At 42.2% G+C, this 21099-nt stretch overlaps 1 protein-coding gene across 2 annotated transcripts in view; it reads left to right on the plus strand.

Annotated features, from left to right (window-relative positions):
* HTR2C (5-hydroxytryptamine receptor 2C) overlaps positions 1-7033 on the plus strand; it is a 265143-nt gene extending 258110 nt beyond the window's left edge. For both annotated transcript variants that reach the window (XM_035006112.1, XM_035006121.1), the window contains exon 6: positions 6155-7033. In XM_035006112.1, coding sequence (XP_034862003.1) covers positions 6155-6981 — 827 coding nt within the window. In that variant the 3' untranslated portion in view covers positions 6982-7033. The remainder of the gene's footprint in view (positions 1-6154) is intronic.
* Positions 7034-21099: the final 14066 nt, after the last annotated feature.

Here is a 21099-nt window from a genome sequence, read left to right on the forward strand (position 1 = left end):
AAACAACTCGTAGAAATAGATACCTTTGAGATTGCCCTTCAGTTTTCGTAAGATGTTGTATTACTAAAGATAGCCTTGCAGTTTAGAAGAATGTTTGCATTTTGATGCTGGCCAATTTGTCCCAGGAAATTTATTCTATAATCTCTCTCTCCTCCTTTGAATCACCATTTCTTATTTATTTCCTGTCAATCTGTTTCCTGTCTTCACTACTCCACTATAATTGTTCTCTCTATAATCACCGGTGACCTCCTCGTTTTCAAAGACAGAGGAAATGTTTTTAATTCTAGACCTTTCTGTGACACTTGACACTGTTGAGGGAGCCTTCTTCAGAACATTCCATCCCGTTACCTGTTTTGACGTAATTCTTCATTCACACTGAATTACTACCATGCCGCTGATACCCATTTTGCAAATTTTGCAGCTGATAATTTTGATTTTACCGGAAGAGATCAAAAAGTTTTTCAGAACAGGTTCACACAGAGGTACTGGCAATGACAACTATATAGTGACTAGGGGCTGGCCAATGGTGATTGTAAGAGACTTTCAGTCATGAGACCCATCACGCTTTCAAAGATATTGAAATCTGAAAGAAATTGTGCATCTAAGAATCATTGGCATATGGTATTATTGTCTGAGAGTTTGAAGAGAATTGATCTGTGTTGCTTGAATTCGAGGCTTTAAGAAACAATGTGAACATCTTTATATATTTTCTGGATTTACTTGCCTTACTTGAAGTAAATAACCTTAGCAAGTTATTGTATGACTTTTACGAGGCTGGAAGGAGATAATGCATGCCAAGTATGTGCTGCAGGTGAAGTACCAGAGGTAGCGAGTACTCAGTGAGTGATACGAGTTGTAACAGCTGTAGGCGGTAATGGTCACAGTCGTAACCGTAGCCGCAGTCATGGGAGTAGTGGCGATATTTTCAATAAAGACATAAACGATAACTGTTCATGAATTCAGCATTTCTAAAGTGCTAAGACCCTATATGTGTATTGAAAGTACTTTTGTCTCTGACTTTAAATAATCTTAATAAATAATACTTTTCAGGGTTTTTTGAGAACTAAATGAGATAATGCATGCAAACTATTTGACTGCTTATTGGTTGAAGTAGTACTTGATATTTTCAGCCGAACGTGAATTATAATTTTTTTGTTGTTTCTAAAACTCTGAAGAAGACTGATAAAGATTCATTGAAGTTAATTTCAGAAAGATTAAGTGATTCTAGTTAATAATTCCTTCTCTCTATGTTTTGTCTGGATTGAGTAAGATAATATGTGAAAGTATGTAATAATCGTAAAATACTTGACTCCATGTATGACAAATAGGAAGCACTCAGTAAAAGGTAGTTATCGGTACTGCAATTGTTATTTGTACCTGGTATTTTCTATGATAGTTCACTCTCACTCTTTCTCCTTGGCCAACTCAAAGGTTTTAAAAATATCAAAGACTGCTCCAATTACACTTACTAAAATTACTTAATTTTTCTGAAGTTAACTTCACCAAATACCATGTGCCTTTCAGAATTTTTATAAGAATGAATAAGATGGCGCATGTAGTTTTTTGCTATTATTGATGTTGTTTTATATTTACCTGACATTATATCACCTGAATTTCTACTGGTTGACAAATTTAAAATACTGAGAAAGACTTTCCTCATTTGCTGAACTTAACTCTCCAGGGTTGAAATAACTTTGTCTATTAACATAGAAGAGCAGTTCTCAAACTCAGTGGTATCAGGACCCCTTTATACTCTTCAAAATAATTGAAGACCCCCAAAAGCTTTTGTTATGTGGATTATACCTATTGATATTTGTTGTATTTGAAATTAAAACTGAGAAATGTTTTAACTATTTATGAGTCATTTCATTTTAAATAACAAGAATGAACCCTTTAAAGGTTAACATAAAATTTTTATGAAAACCACACTTTACAATCTTGAAAATCTCTTCAATGTTTAGTTTTATGGAAAGACAGTTGAATTCTCATATCTGTATCTGCATTCAACTTGTGATGTGGTCTTCGGGTTGAAGTTTATGAAGAAAACACAGTTTTAAAGACAAATAGTTGGAAAAAGGAAATCTAGCAAACCCTCTAATACAGTCTCAGTGACCCCCCAGGGTCCTTGAACTACACTTTGAGAACTGCTGACACATACCTTTACTTTTTTTAAGTACTGAATAAGATAATCCTACAATATATATCGTTATGAATGCTGCTTCACTTGTTGCTATTATTTATAATTTCCAAATATTGTCAAAAAATCTTGAGTTTCTTCTTGTTTTGTTGACTGCATTCATGGTTTCTTAAAAAAAAAAAGAAAAAGAAAATTAATAATGGCATAAACTTGGTAAAGGGGCTAAGCTACTTTACTAAAATCTGTATTACAGAGTCTTTAACCAAATTGAGATAATACAGTTTACATCTATAATGTCAGTGATATGCCTGGCTCAGTGCCTGGAATGTAAAATAGACTCAGCAAAAAGGCAGCTTTGGAATCACTCTTTACTCAATGTACATAAAATTATACAAATAGGTGCCACAGATAAAACTGGACTCACATATCCAATAACAGCTTCAGCTCATCTGGCGTCAGTCTTTTGTTATCCTTTAACACAGGCCTATTTTAGGCCCCAGAGTCCCTTAGGAAAGTGAATAAATCTTTTAGCAGAAACAAGCTAATCCTACTGCAGAGATGGGCTCTGCTCTTCTGGTCAGTGTGTAAGGTCTTCCCCAGAGACGAGACTTCAGGTAGCTCTAGAAGATTGTGCAGCATTTCCTCTAGGGAACTGAATCTCCACTCCAGCACTTGTTTCCTGAGTGTAGGTTTGTCTATCCTTATCAGGATTCCTCCAGAGTGAATGCAGTTTCCCCAGACCAAGTCTCTACTTCCCACATTGCTAGGGTGGGAGAGGTCGGAAGGGGAGGAGTTCCCCCACAGCCCCCTCTGGTCTTGCTATAGGATCCTGAGAAAGTATGAGTTTTTCTTCCAGCACTTTGGCAGAAAATGGCCTTCTTTCCTACAATTATGTCAAAGTGGTAGTCTTTCTACTCAGAACTCCAAGTCTGTTGCTCTAAAGTAATCACTTCCGAGGTCAGCAGTGGCCAGTAAGTCCTGGAGAACTTTATGATCTGAGATCTAATAGTGATTTCATTGCCTGCTTCAGAAAGGACCTCTATGTCTTCTTTTTTTCTTTTTCACTTCTAAAATAGTATTGAACTTTTGTTATGGAGGCTTTCAAAGATTACAAAAGTAGGTACAATTATATAATAAAGACCCATGTATTTATCATCCAGCCCTAAGATTTATCTATTTATGGACTGTCTTGTTTCATTCATACTTCTGTTTACTTCTCCCTCCCATATTATTTTGAAATAAACTCCAGTCATCATAATACTCCATAAATATTTCAGTATGTATATCTAAAAATATAAGAGCTATTTTTTCTGCATAACCACAATATCAACATCTCTCTTAAAAATTAATGAATGGTAATTATTTAATATCGTCAAAAAGCCAGTCATTATTCAAAATTTCCTGCTGTGTCATGAATGTTTTTCAAAGCTGGTTGGCATCGAGATTCCAAGAAGGGCCACATATTATAATTGTTTGATAGGTATTTTAAGTCTCTCCTATAAGTTCTCACTCTAATTTTTTCTCTTGTAAATTACGTTTTGAAGAAGCCCTTCCCTCTTTTCTTAATTCCCTATTCACTTCCTTAACTCCAGAAAACTTCCTGCAGCCTAACCCTTCACTAAAACATTTCACTGAAGATAAGCCAATACTGACTTCTTTCAGGCAAGCCTAATCTACACGCTTTCTAAAGACTCCCTTATATTTATGACTTTTGGAATAAAGATTCTAATGTTACAAGCTGGCAGCCTTCTTACCTGCCTTTTTGTAACTTAAGAAATGTAGGGGGGCCTGGGTGGCTCAGTCGTTAAGCATCAGCCTTTGGCTCAGGTCATGATCCCGGGGTCCTGGGATCAAACCCCACATCAGGCTCCCTGTTCAGTGGGGAGCCTGCTTCTCCTTCTCCCCTTCTCCCCCTGTGGCTCTCCCTGTTTGTGTGCTCTCTCACTCTCTCTTTCTCTGTCAAATAAATAAAGTCTTAAAAAAAAAAAAAAGTGTAACCTGTGGGGTTCTGTTGTACTTTGTACTCCCAAATGCCTGTTGAAATTCCTCCATGCATTTCATCAAACTTGGTGAAAGTTACCTTCTGATACGCATCACTCTTCCCATCCAGAGTTCAAAATCTCTTCCTCTAGATCCCTCACAGCATTACCTGAGGATACCTTTTGTATGCAGAGTCTCCTGCTTTTTACAGCCTCCTTGACTTTCTTGAATGGCGTTCCTCGGCTCAGAACTGTGGGCATGTACTAGTATTCCCAGGGAGCCTTGTCACATTTATTACCGCTTCTCACACCATCACCTGGTCTCTTTCTCTAGAAAAAAGATCAGTCATTTCAGAAATTCAGTGTCTTGGGAAGAAGGCTTACAGATCACTTCCCAAACAGTCTCTCTTCCTCTCTTTCCCAGAGAGGAAATACCATCACCACCTTCAGTGGGCTCTAGCAAAGAGCCACTGACCATCGTTCCCTATTGGTCACCCGGCCAAAACTCTCTCCCTGACATAGGGTATTGAGGCTGACTGCAAGAAGGGATTTTCAGTTTCAGATCTGTCCCAGTTCTCCATGTGTCCCCTAAGGCCAGCCATAATCTCTGAGGGTGCACTGCTCTCTCCACTCACAGCTCATAGGATGACTATCCGCCAGCCCAGGATTCCTAATAATAATCTCTGATAGATTCCTAAAAGTGCAATCTGACTTTTCCCAGGCTTCAACTTCCTGGGGACACAAGGGAGAATAAATTAACACTGAAATTTGGACTTTACTTGCAAGTTATCCTATCAATGCCAGATCTCTTCAAGATCTCCCAGAGAGAGTTCTGCAAATGTCCCGGTTTCTCACTTAGACTGAGGCACAAGATCCCCTTCCACTCCCACCTCCTCATTGCTATTTTCTACCAGTGAGCTTATTTATGAATGGAGGTGCATGCCTCCAAGGACTACCTCTCAGTATTCTTAAAAAACAAAAAATGTGGGCACCTGGGTGGCTCAGTCAGTTAAGCGACTGCCTTAGGCTCAGATCATAATCCCGGAGTCCTGGGATCGAGTCCCACATCGGGCTCAGGGCTCATCGGGGAATCTGCTTCTCCCTCTGACCCTCTCCCCTCTCATGCTGTTTCTCTCTCTCTCTCTCAAATAAATAAATAAATAAACTCTTTCTAAAAACATTTTAAAAATGCTTGAAATTCCACACAGAAATGGGGATACTGCATCTCTCCCAACTCTGTATTTTACTCTGTCTCTTGCCCTTGAAATGATGTCTCTTAGGCCCAGCAACTCACAAAAGACTCTTGCTAAAAAGAGAGTCCTCTCAGTTTCTGCATATAGATGATTATTTCTGCATAGTGCTCCGATCTAGTCCCTGCAGCACCACTGAGGACCCTACTGTCCTCTCCATCTCTAGTAACCAGAGCTCCGGGGCTCTGGCGCCATAGGACTCACACATAAAATTTCCTCCTCTTAGCCTCTTTCCTCAGGAGAGGAGGGAGTAGAAGGGGACGCTGTCAGCTAAAAATTCATCTCAAACTCAGCCCAGCCAACCCTGATATGGCATGATTTCTCTTACAGGTGGTATACACATCATTTTTATTGCATGTGGAAGATGAATGCTAAAAAAATGAACCAGTGAATTTATGAATGCCATTGAGTGTAGCTGTAATGTATTCATTCATCCAACAGTTATTTACTGAGTGCCCCCTGTGAGCCAGGGCAGTTCCAGGATCCGGAAATGAAACAAAGCACACACACAGTCCACTCTTACACACGAGCAGTAATGGGAATTCCTCCCCTTCTACAGAACTTTGGGGAGAAGGCATTCCTAGCCTGAAAGAAATTGTCATTTTTCTGAGGTCACACTTCTACTCTTTCCTGTGACTATCAGCTTATGCCATGAATAGCTTTCAACAAATGCCAGTTCTGAATTTTCTTCAGTAAAATGCAATTGAATGTATGCCACTGCACAAACCTATTCAGGCCTTCAGTGCGCTGTAACGATATCCTACCTTTTGTTGTTTTTGTCCCTTTAGGTGTGTCCGTTCCCATCCCAGTGATCGGACTGAGAGACGAAGAGAAGGTGTTCGTCAACAACACCACGTGCGTGCTGAATGACCCAAATTTTGTTCTCATTGGGTCCTTCGTCGCTTTCTTCATACCGTTGACGATCATGGTGATAACGTATTGCCTGACGATCCACGTTCTTCACCGTCAAGCTCTGATGTTACTGCACGGCCACATCGAGGAACCGCCTGGAATAAGCCTGGACTTCCTGAAGTGCTGCAAGAGGAACACGGCCGAGGAAGAGAACTCTGCCAACCCTAACCAAGACACGAACCCACGCAGAAGAAAGAAGAAAGAGCGACGTCCGAGGGGCACCATGCAAGCTATCAACAACGAACGGAAAGCGTCGAAAGTCCTTGGCATTGTTTTCTTTGTGTTTCTGGTCATGTGGTGCCCGTTTTTCATTACCAATATTCTGTCGGTTCTGTGTGGGAAGGCCTGTAACCAAAAGCTCATGGAAAAGCTTCTGAATGTGTTTGTTTGGATTGGCTATGTCTGTTCAGGAATTAATCCTCTGGTGTATACGCTTTTCAACAAGATTTACCGAAGGGCTTTCTCTAACTATTTGCGCTGCAATTATAAGGCAGAAAAGAAGCCTCCCGTGAGACAGATCCCGAGAGTCGCTGCTACTGCTTTATCTGGGAGGGAGCTTAATGTTAACATTTACCGGCACACCAACGAGCCCGTGATTAAGAAAGCTAATGACGACGAGCCCGGTATAGAGATGCAAGTGGAGAATTTGGAGCTACCAGTAAATCCCTCCAACGTGGTTAGTGAAAGGATCAGCAGTGTGTAATTCGGAGTGTGCAAGCAGCAGTCTTTTCCTATGGTAAAGCTACAAATGTAGGGAAAGGTCCTAGAATTCTTCCGGCGGTTATAACTAATGTAAATATCGTCGTCTGATAAAAAAAAGTGTTTTGTATATAGCTTTGCAACCCTGTACTTTACAATCATGCACACAACAGTGAGATTTAGGGTTCTATATTTACTGTTTGTAATAGATTGAGAATAACTTATTTTGATTATTTGATGCATAAAATGTCGATGTTTCTGCTTTCCCTTCCTTCCTCTTTCCTTCCCTCCTTCTCCCTCTTTCTTTTGTTCTCTCTCTCTCTCTCTCTCTTTCTTTTCTGCATAAGGAAATGTTGATGTTCATCTCAGGTGGCATTTGCAGGAGACCAGAATGATGCACATGACAGTGGTTATTTCAACCACACCAAAATTAACGAATTCAGTGGGATCTTTTTCCAGGTTAACAGTAAATATACACTTTAAATTCTTGCTCTGCTCATTTACACACATAAACACAGAAAGATAGGTTCTGCCTTCTGATACCTTGTCACACCCATTAGTGAGTCAAAGGTAGAACTTAGCCTCGTTGTCACATATAGGGGCAAAATTTGACATTGTCAGAATGTCGTGTTGGTATTTTGCTGCAATGTCCGTCCCCAAACGTAGTGGTATTTTAACATAGCAGCTGGTTAACCAGGACTACAGAAGTGGAAGGATGATACGAGATATATACACCAATAGCTTTTCACTTCTTAAGGACAATGTTCAAATTCTGATTATAACGACAAGCAAACTGGAATTAGTGTTTTCATTCTGGTCCTTAGTAAATACCTAATTCTGTGATTAAACTGGGGAACGAGATCCCAGAGTTATTTCCCAATCCAGGATTCAACATCAATTGGGTTTTGATCTCAGGATCCTGGAAATTCGTGTGCTACACACAAAGTGAAATTAGCATTTTGAGCCTTATTAAAATATTTTCGTAATTATGGTACCTCTATCTATAGGACCCAATTTCGCAGTCCATTTTTGAGTAAAACTTGTGCTGGAAGCATAGATGATCAAAACCTTGGAAGTTTTACTTGATTAAGGACTACAGAATTAGGCCCTTAGAATGTGAAAAAAAAAAAAAAGTAATTAAAAACAAGCTTGTACTGAACTCTGGGAAAAACAGAAATATAGAGTTTCCATTTGGATTTTAAACAAAATTTATCTCATTTTCAGATCCTTCCAAACTCTCTAGTGCAGGAAAAGGCTGCAGCTAATTTGTGAAAGTGGCAAGCTCTTCATTGTACAGCAATTATGTGCCAGAAGTTTAAAATCTTTGTTAAAATACAGTGTTGTGTCACAATAAGTGTTGGCCATTGTTTCATTCGTGGGCCTGCTGCTTAAGAATTCAGTACCATTTAACTAGTTTGTTAACCGTGAAAGGTTTTCAAGCATTGCTAAAGTCAGACCATGAAGTCTATGCTGTGTGCCGAGTATCCAAATGTTTCCACTATTTCCACGTGTGTCCATTTCCCACAACTGTGGATCAATTTCCGAAGAATTCATGATGCTATTTCTTATGCCTGACAGTTACTTACACACCTTAGGGTGTGCTTCTCAATATCTCGAAATCGGTGAAGGCAGAATCTGAATTTCACAAAACCCCTGGTCTATGTTCTCAACACACAGCATAGATAAATCCAACAGTCTGCCACAGGGGCAGTGGGAGAGCTGCTGTACTTGAGGAAACTCATACAGTCTCTACTTGATTAGCAACACTGCCAAATGTCAGTCAATTGCTTGAGCATGCCCAAATACCATGAAAGTAAAGTCTACCTGCCTGTTAGCTCTGTTGAATTGCATGTTAAAACAATTATATGAAATTGAATGAGATGATCTCATTCTTACTGAAACAAAGATGTCTGAAGACACACAGCATGCATTGAGCATGTATGCCATGTATGTCGCATGAATCCATTGATTTGTATTAACGTAAGGCAGAGTAGGTGATATATAACGGACCGAAGGAAACCCTTCAGCAGTCCTTAAAACGACTACGCATTCAGATCTGAAGTACTGTGAGTATTAGAGAAAACTGGAAACATCTGATTTCTTTTCTTAACTATCAGGGCAAGCTCATAGCACATGTTTTACAAAGAAATAAAATATAAACCACAGATTTTCAAAAGCACTAGCAATAAGTTGAATGATAATAGCTTATAGCACATTTGTTAATAATTCTTATGTCACCAAGTAGTAGTACTTAATAGTACCCAACACAGTAATTATTCTCAAATCGTGTGCTATTCATTTGTTCTGTGCAGTTTGGTATAAAACAAATATACTCATTTGGATATAAATCTTACAGTTCAATGTTAAATCTACAAACTTTTGTAAATGTTTTAAAAAAAAAAAAGTCCATGTGATAAATGTAAACGTGGTGAATTTACTGTCAAACAAATCATTTTGATGTACTATTATACATGTATATCTGTTTAAGACACGTGCAACAGACTGCCTTATATTATTTCCTGTAAATCTTCTCCTTGGTCAAATGGTACTTTTTGTGAGTGGTTGCAAAGTGTTGTCTTATTTGTGGTTCCTGTATGTTATCCATTCCAAGTTTTTGTGATACTTCCTATTAATTTATTAAATTTATTAAATGTTGGCTAGTACGTCATGCGTCTTTTTTGCCCCTGTGTTGTTTGAAGGGAAAATATACCACTTCACTTTATTTTCTTTGAATATTAAATCTCATCCTGCAAAATAAGATCAGAAAGACAAACTTAACCAGAAAATAGCACTCTTCTGATTAGTTCTGCATGTACTCAAAGACTACAAAACCAGAGAAAAACAATTAAGAGGTGTAAACAACAAAGCAATATTCGCAACCACCCACAGATAATACAATGCTCAATACATATCTGTTGAGTGTAGAGTAGCAGAATTACTGTGCTCCCCAAATTGCCGGCCTGCCTTAACCTAAGGAGGGGCCTCGGATGGTTCATACACCCTCCTTGCAATAGGTACCATTACCATCCTATTTCCACCAGACTCCAAGTTCCCCAAGAACAGAAAAGACCATGTCTATCTTGTTGATGGTTTTATCCTCAAAACTTGGCAGCTACTCTACACTCAACAGATATGTATTGAGCATCCTCAATATTTGTGGGCATTGTATTATCTGTTCCTGATGTCAAAATGGGCCTTACAACTCCCTGCTCTTCAGTCATGGAGCACCTTAATTTACCTCTATTTTAAATGGCTTTGGATACTTCTGTGATCAGGGTCACTATACTAAGCCACTGTTCCTCCACACGTGGAACAAATGACAAAATACACTGGCATTTTCTTTCAACATTTATACCTTCCTGATGATGAGTGAGCCTAGATGATATTGGCATGACTTCAGTTCCCTGAGAAAAAAGCAGGAATACCTCGTTCCTTCACTTATTTGTGGAACATGAGGAACAGCATGGAGGACATTAGGAGAAGGAAGGGAAAAATGAAGGGGGGGGGGAATCGGAGGGAGAGATGAACCATGAGAGACTATGGACTCTGAGAAACAAACTGAGGGTTCTAGAGGGGAGGGGGGTGGGGGGATGGGTTAGCTTGGTGATGCGTATTAAGGAGGGCACGTACTGCATGGAGCACTGAGTCTTATACGAAAACAATGAAGCGTGGATCATTACATCAAAAACTAATGATGTAATGTATGGTGATTAACATAACATAATAAAATTTAAAAAAAATACTTCGTTCCTTTGCAACTATGACTAGGTTGATTCTTAGCAGTGCATCAAGAGAGAAAAGTTGAGGGGCGCCTGGGTGGCTCGGTCGTTAAGCGTCTGCCTTCGGCTCAGGTCACGATCCCAGGGTCCTGGGTTCAAGCCCCTCATCAGGCTCCCTGCTCGGCGGGAAGCCTGCTTCTCCCTCTCCCACTCCCCCTGCCTGTGTTCCCTCTCTCGCTGTGTCTCTGTCCGTCAAAATAAGTAAATAAAAAATCTTAAAAAAAAAAAGAGAGAAAAGTTGAACTGTCATTTGAAACAACAGGTCACTGCTGCCCGTAGCCAGAAATACCTTTTGACACTGAAGCTAGGGGGCTACTCTTCCCCAAGATCAAGGCAATGGAAAGAGGTTGGAATTTCTGATGGCACAGAACGGGAGGTGGAAGGGAAGGTGGGCGGGGGAGACTGATATGCTTCATTCCATAGCATTGGAAGGTTTCATGGTCTGAAAAGAGAAAGAGGCTTCTTGTCATCAGGTAGCAGTATGTTTCTACTTACTGCAGAAATACACAGTTTCCACACAGTCTCTCAGCTCCCAATTAGGCCAATGCATTCGCCAAGGTTGAGGCCCATTTCTCCTCAGACATCCTCACTAAACATATGTTACCATATCACCTAGAGAACTGAATATATTAGAAAGAGGTATTTTTTATAGGCAGTGCCGACAGAAGTGGGTGGTGGCATAGTGGTTCTCCAATATTATGTGACCCATAGCACACTTACAAACATACATAGCTCTAAGAGATAGGTTGGGCTCCCCTGGGATGTAAATCCTGAAATGAAGATAAGTGTGCAGGATGCTTACTGGGAAGTGATCTTGGGATCCATTTGCACCGGGCAAGGGGAGAAAACAGGATCGGGCAGAGGGAGATGGACTGTGGTGTACTTACAATAAGGACTTACACCCCCTGCACCTTTGAAGGGGAAAATAAACCACTTCACCTCATTTTCTTTGCAAGTTAAATTGAATCCTGTAAAATAAGTCCACAAACACAGGGACACTTGGGTGGCTCAGTGGGTTAAGCATATGCCTTCGGCTCAGGTCATGATCCCAGGGTCCTGGGGTTGAGTCCTGCATCGGGCTCCCTGCTCAGCAGAGAGCCTGCTTCTCCCCCTGCCTGCCGTTCCCCTTCTTGTGCTCTCTCTCTCTTTCTCTGACAGATAAATAAATAAAATCCAATAAATAAATAAATAAATAATCCACAAAGACAAACACAACCAGAAAGCATCACGTTTCCTAACTAATTCTGCATGTACTCAACGACTACAACACCAGGGGAAAGAAAATTAAGAGGTGCAAACAACAAAATCAATGATCACACTTAGTTGACTCCCATGGGGAGCTCTGAATCTAAGATACCCCTTCAGAGTTGTCCCAAGTTCAAGCAAGGAGGCCAGACCTCTATACCTCCACTGCCCCCAAGAGAGATGCCTTATGCCTGGCTACTCTATTCAACAGAGGCAACTCTTAAGGAAGGCTTATAGCTAAAAGCTATCAGTCCACAATCATCCCAACACTCGGAGAGTAAACGCTTCAGTCCTGAAGGTGGAATCACAACAGGGTACCATAGCATTCGTAATAAATAGTGTATTTATTGGATAGAAAAGATTCACCACCTGGTTCAGTACCTACATAAATAACATGAAAGAACCGTGCTGTCACTTCAGCCAACATCAAGGCAGATGGAGGTGAAAGGACATACAGGCCTACCTCGGGGACACTGCAGGTGCATTTCCAGAATATCACAATAAAGTGAATCAGCTGACTTTTTTTTACTGTCCCAGTGCATATAAAAATTATGTTTACACTATAATGTAGTAGTTACACTATAATGCAATAGCATTATGTCTAAAAAAAACAATATGCATACCTTAATTTTAAATAGTATTTTATCACTAAAAAATGCTATCATCTGAGCTTTCAGTGAGTCATAATCACTGATCAAAGATTGCCATAACAAATAAAATAATAATGAAAATTTTGAAATATTGCAAGAATTACCAAAATGTGACACAGACATGAAGTGAGCAAATGCTGTTGGGAAAATGACAGTAATAAAAAAAAAAATGGACTTGCTTGACATGGGGTTGCTACAAAACCTTCAATTTGGAAAAAATGCAGTATCTGTAAAATTCAATAAGGTAAATTGCAATAAAACAAGGTATGCTGCTATATGTTTTTATATGTGATTTCTCCTCTTTTTTTTCCATTTTTTTAAAGATTTTATTTATTTATTTGAGAGAGAGAGAGCATGAACAGGGGGAGGAGCAGAGGGAGAGGGAGAAGCCCATTCCCTGCTGAGCAGGGAGCCCAAAGCAGCTGATCCCTGGACACAGGGATCATGACCTGAGCCAATGGCGGACGCTTAACCTTAACTGACTGAGCCACCCAGGCGCCCCTGTGATTTCTCCTCTTACTGAAGGTATTCTCAATCAATAGCTTACTAGGATTCTTAGCTTTCTGAATCCATGTGGATAGCTTCAGATAAGCTGCAGGAAAGAATAATCCCAAAGTCTCAGTGGCTTAACAATGAAAATGCTCCTTTTGTGCCCACACTCCATGTTCAAGATGGGTTGCCAAGAAACCTCTTCTCATCATAATTACTCCAGAAAAAAAGTGGTGATAGAGGCTACATCTTTACATGTACTTCCATGTAGCAGAGGGAAAGGAAATTAGTGGATTTCTCTTCCATTAAAGCTAACCCTACTTTTAATTTTCAATTTAATCCTGACTCTACCCATATTCTCACACCTTATCTATAACATTATTTCTATCCTTAATTTTAAATATCTCTATATTTAATCCTGCCCTTAATATTGTAATTAATTCTAACCCTAACTCTTACCTCTAAATCCTGACATTACCTCTAATTATGATCCTGTTTTTCTGGAAACGCTAACATTACTCAAATCCTTAGCCCCTACCCTTAGCATTAACTCCAGTGTTTCTCCTGCTTTTAACCCTCCCTTGGAGTTAAACTCCAACTTCTAAGCTTCTAACCTTATACCTAAGCTCAGGCTTTAGCACTAATTTCTATTTTATTCTGAAAAATTCTCTTTGTTAAGATCCCGATAAGCAATACTGAAAGACACAGAAAGAAAGTTTATGATCGACCTTTGTTTACCTGTCTGACTTAAAACAGTCACACACAAACTAGCTTCACGTGGCCCACTCCCTCTACACTATCATGATATTATTGTGAACATTAATAAAAGGAGACCTCATTTAAAATGGATCTGGGTGGCTCTCATACAGTACCACCCTTGCACCACTTTGCAGACCCAATAGGAAGAGACTATCTTTCATTCTCAATAGGAAGAAGCCTACATACTACTTTACTATCCCAGCAGGAAGAAGAACGGTTTTCTTCTAGCCCAGCAACAGCCCAGCCAATGAGAGACTGTCACAACTCAGCCAATAAAAAGTCACTATACTTCAAACTCCCAGTTTACTCCAGCGGACTTTTTGTTTATAACAGCCCTCTCAACTCCCCACTTTCCTCTGTAAAAGATCATTCCTCTCCTTTGTTCTCCAGACTTGCCTATAGTTTTGCCATAGCTTGCTTGTTCCAAATTGCAATTCTCTGAGAGTCCTGAATAAACCCGTTTTTGCTGGTAAAATAACTGGCAGTTTTTAAGGCTAACATTCTTCATTTTATGTAGCAGAACCCACATTCCAAGGACATGGGAGGGAGTGAAGAGCCTTTTATTATACTTATCATTTATCAAGCACGACAATATGCCACATACAAACATGTTTTGTTTTATGTAGATACATTGGTATATTTAAAATCTCTACTTTGCTGTTGTAGAAACTGAGAATCAGAGAGGTGAAAGATCTTCCCCTAAGTCACACTGCTAGAAAAAAGAGAGTGAACTGTCTGGTTTCTAAGTCTGTGCTGTCCCCAGTAAGCCATGGGACTGCTTCTTAGCAGTCCCATCTCATGATGTTGGTTTGCAATCTCCCTGGGAGCTTTCCGGGTGTAATCTGAAATCAGTCCCTGTACTTGGAGGGCAGGGAGAGACCAAAGAAAGAGGCAGGCCACTCCAGGTTGGTAGCTGGCAGATTTAATAAGTAAAGGGAACTTACATACAAGGCTTGTCTTGGGTGGTAGCAAGGCAAGTAGATCTCCACACCCTCCTGCCACATCTCAAAAGTTTGTAGAGGCCTCAACTGGATTCAGTCAGGTGTACCAGGCAGGTGTTTTCAACACATCACTATCTCAAGGCTATGTCCTTGGAGCAGCCGCTGGGAGCAGGGTTAGAAAGCAGAACCCACATTCCAAGGACATGGGAGGGAGTGAAGAGCCTCTGACTGCTTGGGTCCAGCTCATGGGTTGACCAGTTGTCATGTCTTCTCAATGACTTCCCCAGTGCTACATCTCTCATAATCTCATATGCCCCCCTCTATTACAATGTGCCCTCAGTGGTCAGCCAGGGATTTCACTGGCATACAGATGGCTTTTTTGGTGGCTCTCCAGCTGCACTGGATGCAGATGCGACTGCAACTATAAAGGCACATGCAGAAGAAAACACAGATTAAGATGATGATTCCCAGTCTCAGTGACAACTTGTTTCATCAAGAGCCCCATGATCTGGACCATTGATTTATTAAGTCCCCTAGACTCAGAATTGGATCACTCAGGGCGTTTACTTGTGTTTTCACATGGTTTCATAAAGATGATATACTAGCAGACTCATCAGGTATGAACACACAGCATTTTGTTGGGATAATGGCAAAGGTGCCTCCCTACAAGGCAGTAATAATGTCCAAGGCCATCCTATTTTGGAGGACAGCTTTTTTCATTTTATTTTTTTTTTTTTTTTAGAGTCATTTCAATGTTCAGTAAGGACAAGCTTTCTTGGTTATCATTCAAGGCTTGCTGAGTGAATTTGGTAAGGGCTTCTATATGTGCTATAGAATCCTCTAAGCCAGGCGCCTGGGTGGCTCAGTTGGTTAAGCGACTGCCTTCGGCTCAGGTCATGATCCTGGAGTCCCGGCATCGAGTCCCGCATTGGGCTCCCTGCTCAGCAGGGAGTCTGCTTCTCCCTCTGACCCTCCTCCCTCTCATGCTCTCTCTATCTCATTCTCTCTCTCAAATAAATAAATAAAATCTTTAAAAAAAAAAAAAAGAATCCTCTAAGCCAATGGAGGGGAAAAAATGGCAGCCAAATGAGCATACCAGTGAAAGAATGTGCCCATCTGACCTTAAAAGGAGAGATGTTGGCCACCACTGTTACCATGAGGCAGATTCTCTCCTGTGCTCAGGGAAAACCCAGGGTGCAATGGCCCAACCACTCAGGTGGAAGCCATGGCCAAAGATTTGTGCCACACAACGATTGGGTTCCATTTGGTGTCATCCAATAAATACCTGGGCAGCACAACCAATCAGTGCCAAACCAGTCACTAGCCCTTAATATGACAGAGTGATTTACACAGTTCCAGGGGTATTCATTCCATATTTCTAGTACAATTGGGTTGGTTCTGTTTAGATTAAATTTTTTGTTCCCAACATAGGGGTGCCCAGGTGCTCAAATGTCTATAACCCAGAGTAAGTCATATAAACCTATTCCAAATTTGAGCATAGCCATCCATGGCTCTGACGGTGGTATTTCTAGGACTTTTCCAGTCAGCAACTTTATGGGCTGCCTTTAGTTTGTTTGACCAAAAAAAAAAAAAAAGAATACCCATGCCCAGTATCATTGACAGTATGTGCCATACGCCAGTTTCCTGGATCAGTATTGGTAATATCAGGGAAACTGAGAGTGTTAGCCCCTGGTTTGTTCTTATTTAATGCACTGCTTTGGGGCCTTTTAATCCTTTTCCTGGAGGGGTGATACCATCGTGGCAGTCCTGACGAGCTAGAGGGGGGCAGCTGACCACATACCCAACAACTGAATTGATTTCTTTGTCAGGCATATGAGTTTGTCTACTGTATAAAAGTATGTCCATTAGGTGCCCATCCCGTGACCGGACACCACAAGAACAGCAGAAGTCTAAGGTCAAAAAGATGGATATTTAGTAGAAAATTGTATGGGGAGGTCTTCCCCTCCTATAAGAATTACACCTATGGCCTGACCTTTAAATGTTAAAGTGGCTGCATCTTGAGGAATGTGAGCAGGTCGTATATGCCATACATGTTGGCGGCTGGGAGAGGCCCTGCTGCCACGCATGAGGAGATGGGCTGGGGGTGGAATATGTCAGACCAGGACCACTACCTTCTCCCCTTTGTGTATGCTCCATTCCAAGTACAGTGCATTTCAACCGCTGTGGCTTACAGCATGATAACAAGATTCCAGTGGAGATTGAGGAGGTTCCGCCTTACCCAGGGGTGCGATGTAACTCACCCATCCCGGCAGGACATCCCACTGCAAATGTCGGTAGATAATGCCTCTCCCAGGCATGATGGGGCTTGTTCGCCGCAGCATAGCTTGTCGACCTATGGTGAGAGTCGGGGCAAAGGATGTCTCCTGCAATTCCTTACCTTGACAGTACTGGGTACCTTGGCAGTGGTCTCCAGTCTAGCACATGGGCTCTCCCGGCTGGTCATTCAAATGTATTAAAGCCTGGATAGTACTTCAGTCCACTTGGCCAAGGTGGTTTACCTGCTAGTAATCTAATCTGCTGCTTTAATATCCCATTTTCCCTCTCTAGCGCCACTGCTGCTTGCAGATTATAGGGGAGATGTGACTTCCATTTAATGGCACATTCTTTCACCCAGTCTTCTACATCATGACCTTTCAAATGCGACCTCTGTTCACTGTCTCTTCAATGAAGGTTTCTGTACATGGTACTCAGCTTCTCTAATCCCCTAATGGTGGCAGCCTGGTTTACACGGTGACAGGGGAAAGCTTGGGTTAGGCCAGAAGCAGTATCCACACAAACCAAGGCACATTTAGAACCCTCGCTCAGAGGGAGGGGAGCAATAGAATCAATTTGCCGACGTCTCACTGGCTGGGAACTCTGGTGGCTGGCCCCAGACTCCTTGGCGTTGTTTAGAACACACAGGACATGCTCTAATTGCATTAACAGTCAGTGTACTTTTAGAGCAATCTGGCATCCGGGTACTGCTGGGGCCACTCTTCCTGTATACCAGATCTGTTTTATCTACTGAAGGATCCCCTGTTAGGGCTTGTATCCAAGTGAGGGCAACAGTTTCCTCATTGCCAGAGAGTGTCAGTGCCTTATGAGCTGGGATACGAGAAACAGTGAGGGCTCCCTTACGCCCTTGCAGATGGACCCAAACATCTTTTCATATATTCTGACCCCACGAGGGCTTAGTCATAATCATCCACCTCTCACTTTCCCATTATCTGAGCCATAGGGTTAATTTCCTTAGAACAGCCCAACTGTCAGTACAAAGGCTTAATGGCCAGGGCTCAGGAGTGATCACCAGACAGACAGCTCTCAAGTTCAACGCCCTGGTTGCTGTGGTTTATTCCTATTTCCATCCAGATGGTGTCAGTGTTGGGCTGAATAGCGACCAGAGTCCTTGTGGATGGATTGCGTCGACTAAACTCGTCTGTACATGGGCTGGGGCGGGGGGGGGGGGGGGGGACTAGTAGGAATTTCCCTTGCCCCCTCTTTACAAGCCATGGGGGCCTTTACAGTAATAGAGGCAGGGGCATCTAGAGGTTCTACATACTCCACAGGACCGAGTAGTGCCTACTTTTCTAGAGACAGCAGGTAGGGGTTTGAGCCACAACAGAAGTGGGTTGCTGGAACATATTTTCAAGCCACCTCTTGATAGGTAGGGAATTTCTTACCACAGTGTGCTGTTCAGAGCTGAGACCAAAATCCTAGGGCTGCTATCTTTTTCTGTTGTTTCTGCCACAGTACCCAACTCATACCTTCTGAAGTTCCGGACACATCTAACTCAAATGGTAGCCTTGCTTGAGAGATGCCAGAACTTTAACCTGATTTACAAGTATTTTTGCCTTCTCAAAGGTGGCTTGCTACTCTGATCCACAGTCCCATACATGTCCTTTCTTTACCAAGTGGTATAATGGATAGAGGCACTATGCCAGACGGGGAATAAAAGTCCTCCAAACCCCTAAAATCTCTGTAAAGCCTTGCACCTCTTTCATATCCTCAGGGTTTGGGTGGGCTTACACCTTATAAATCACAGCTTCTTACCCAACCAGATGACTCCCAAAAACTTTATAGCAGTGGCTGGGCCTTGGATTTTCTGTGGGTTCATAGCCCTTCCTCCCCCTCACAGGCGCTGCAGCAAAGCCAAGTCCTTACATGTTAACATTATATCAACAATGTAATAGGCCCATTTTACTGATGTTAGAAAGGAGAACACGGACAAGTCTTGGGCTACCATCATTTGACATATGGTGGGACAATGCAGGTAACCTTGGGGAAGCACTTGAAAGATCCATTATTGTCCCTTCCATGTGAAGGCAAATTGATCTTTTGTCTCATTGGCCAGGGGTATACTGAAAAAAGCATTTGCTAAATCCAGCACTGCATGGGACACTCTTAGGACCATGGCCGAGGTATCTAAGATGGTGACAACGTTGGGCACAGCCACGGAGTGGGGGGGTGGGGTAGAACGGCCTTGTTCAATCTGTTCAGATGGGGTACCTGCAGTGATAGGATCACACTCCATTTGCTTCCGGGTTACACTTACTAGACCTTTACAGCTAACTGGGGTAGCCGCTTCACTTTCTGAACATCTCCTCTATTGGGGGCCCTTCCCACAGCCCACATCTGTTCCTGGGATCTTTCAGTTGCCCCCCGATCAGCAATGGATTGCCCAACATCATACATGTCCCGTCCCACAGCTGAGCTCAGCATGGATATCAGCATCCCACATCAGATGCTGGGGGGAGAATCTTGGCTTTCATTCCTGCAGTGAATATGGCCCCATCAGGGTCTTCAAAGAAAGGGACATAGATTGCCTGCTTCATTCCCACGTCCTTACAAACTTGCTGTACCTTCGGTATAGATTTTCAGGGTCCCATGTTCCCAGGGAGATTCCCCCTCATTGGACCAAGGCTCCCTGCAAGATAGAATGATCCAATCTCTAAGAGAGTGAGTACCTTGAAACCCCAGAACACCATGCAGGCACTGCCGGAGGGCAGGGTGTGTGGTGATGTTGCTCATCTTCTCTGCCTCCCGCCTGGTCAGAGAAATGCCATTGCCCCCATATCCCATAGCTGCACTAACCACACCTGGATACTCTCCCTGGCCTTTTGCTGGAACTTGGCAGCTATATCAATAAGTTCAGCTAAAGTATCTTCTCTCATCATGAACATTTCCTGAAATGGGGCTGCCCCACTGGCTGGGGTTGCTGTTGCTGTGCTTTTGCTTTCCTTCATATTAGGGGTTGGATGGCTCCAGGCATTTTGTCTGTTTCACTGTGGATCACAACATCCTCCTCTTCACTCTCATCATTTTCCCAGGAATTCCACCTCTTAAAGCCCAATCAGGCTTAGCCACAAGCACTCAGATCTTAATCTGAGGCATCTTGTGCCCTCCCAGCTTTGCAAAATGGCACACCAAGGTGTCTAACAGATTATCCTGTTTTCCCACCTGGTCTGTCAGCCCTGAAGCTAGCAGACCAGTGGACACTCATGACCTTCTCAAACTTCAGCTCTTCTAACTTTCTAACTTGGTCTCTTTGGGCATTGGTGGCCAGCTGAACTGCCCACAGTGGAGGCCAGACCACTATAACTTCCCTTCTCTGTGCAGTCCCTCCAACAAGCACATTCGGCTGATGGGTGTTTGGGGTCATCCTCGTACTCATGTGTTAGTCCACAAGCATTTGATATAGGGGTCACCTTTTCCCATTGACAAGTCAACGGCCAACTCAAGATATCCCCTATGGATACCTCTTTCTCAAGGCCCAGTTCTTTGATCTCCTGGCTGGCTCCCCAACTGTTGGTTCACGAGCTCCTTGGGAGCTTCCCAGGTGTAATATGAAATCAGTCCTTATACTCAGAGGGTAGGGAGAGACAGAAGGAAGAGAAAGGCCACTCCAAGTTGGTAGGTGGCAGTTTTAATAAGCAAGGGAAACTTACATATGAGGCTTGTCCTGGATGAGTAGATTTCCACACCCTCCGGCCACATCTTAAAAGTTTAGATAGAGGCCTTAACTAGGTTAAGTCTTGTATACCATCCAGATGTTTCAACACCACATCACTATCTTATGGCATAGGGAAGGAGAGGGGAACCCATACTCCAAGAACACATGATGGGGTGAGGAGCCCCTAGGTCCGGCCCATGGGTCAACCAGTGGTCCCATCTTCTTGATGACTGCTCCCAAAACATAGGCCAAACTGGATTTCCCAGAGCAGAAAGCATAACCCACCTCAAAGTGCACCTTTCTAAGCAT

This window comes from Mirounga leonina, unplaced genomic scaffold (genome assembly GCF_011800145.1).
Source record: "Mirounga leonina isolate KUSES-001 unplaced genomic scaffold, KU_Mleo_1.0 Mir_101664, whole genome shotgun sequence".
NCBI classification, from domain to species: domain Eukaryota; kingdom Metazoa; phylum Chordata; class Mammalia; order Carnivora; family Phocidae; genus Mirounga; species Mirounga leonina.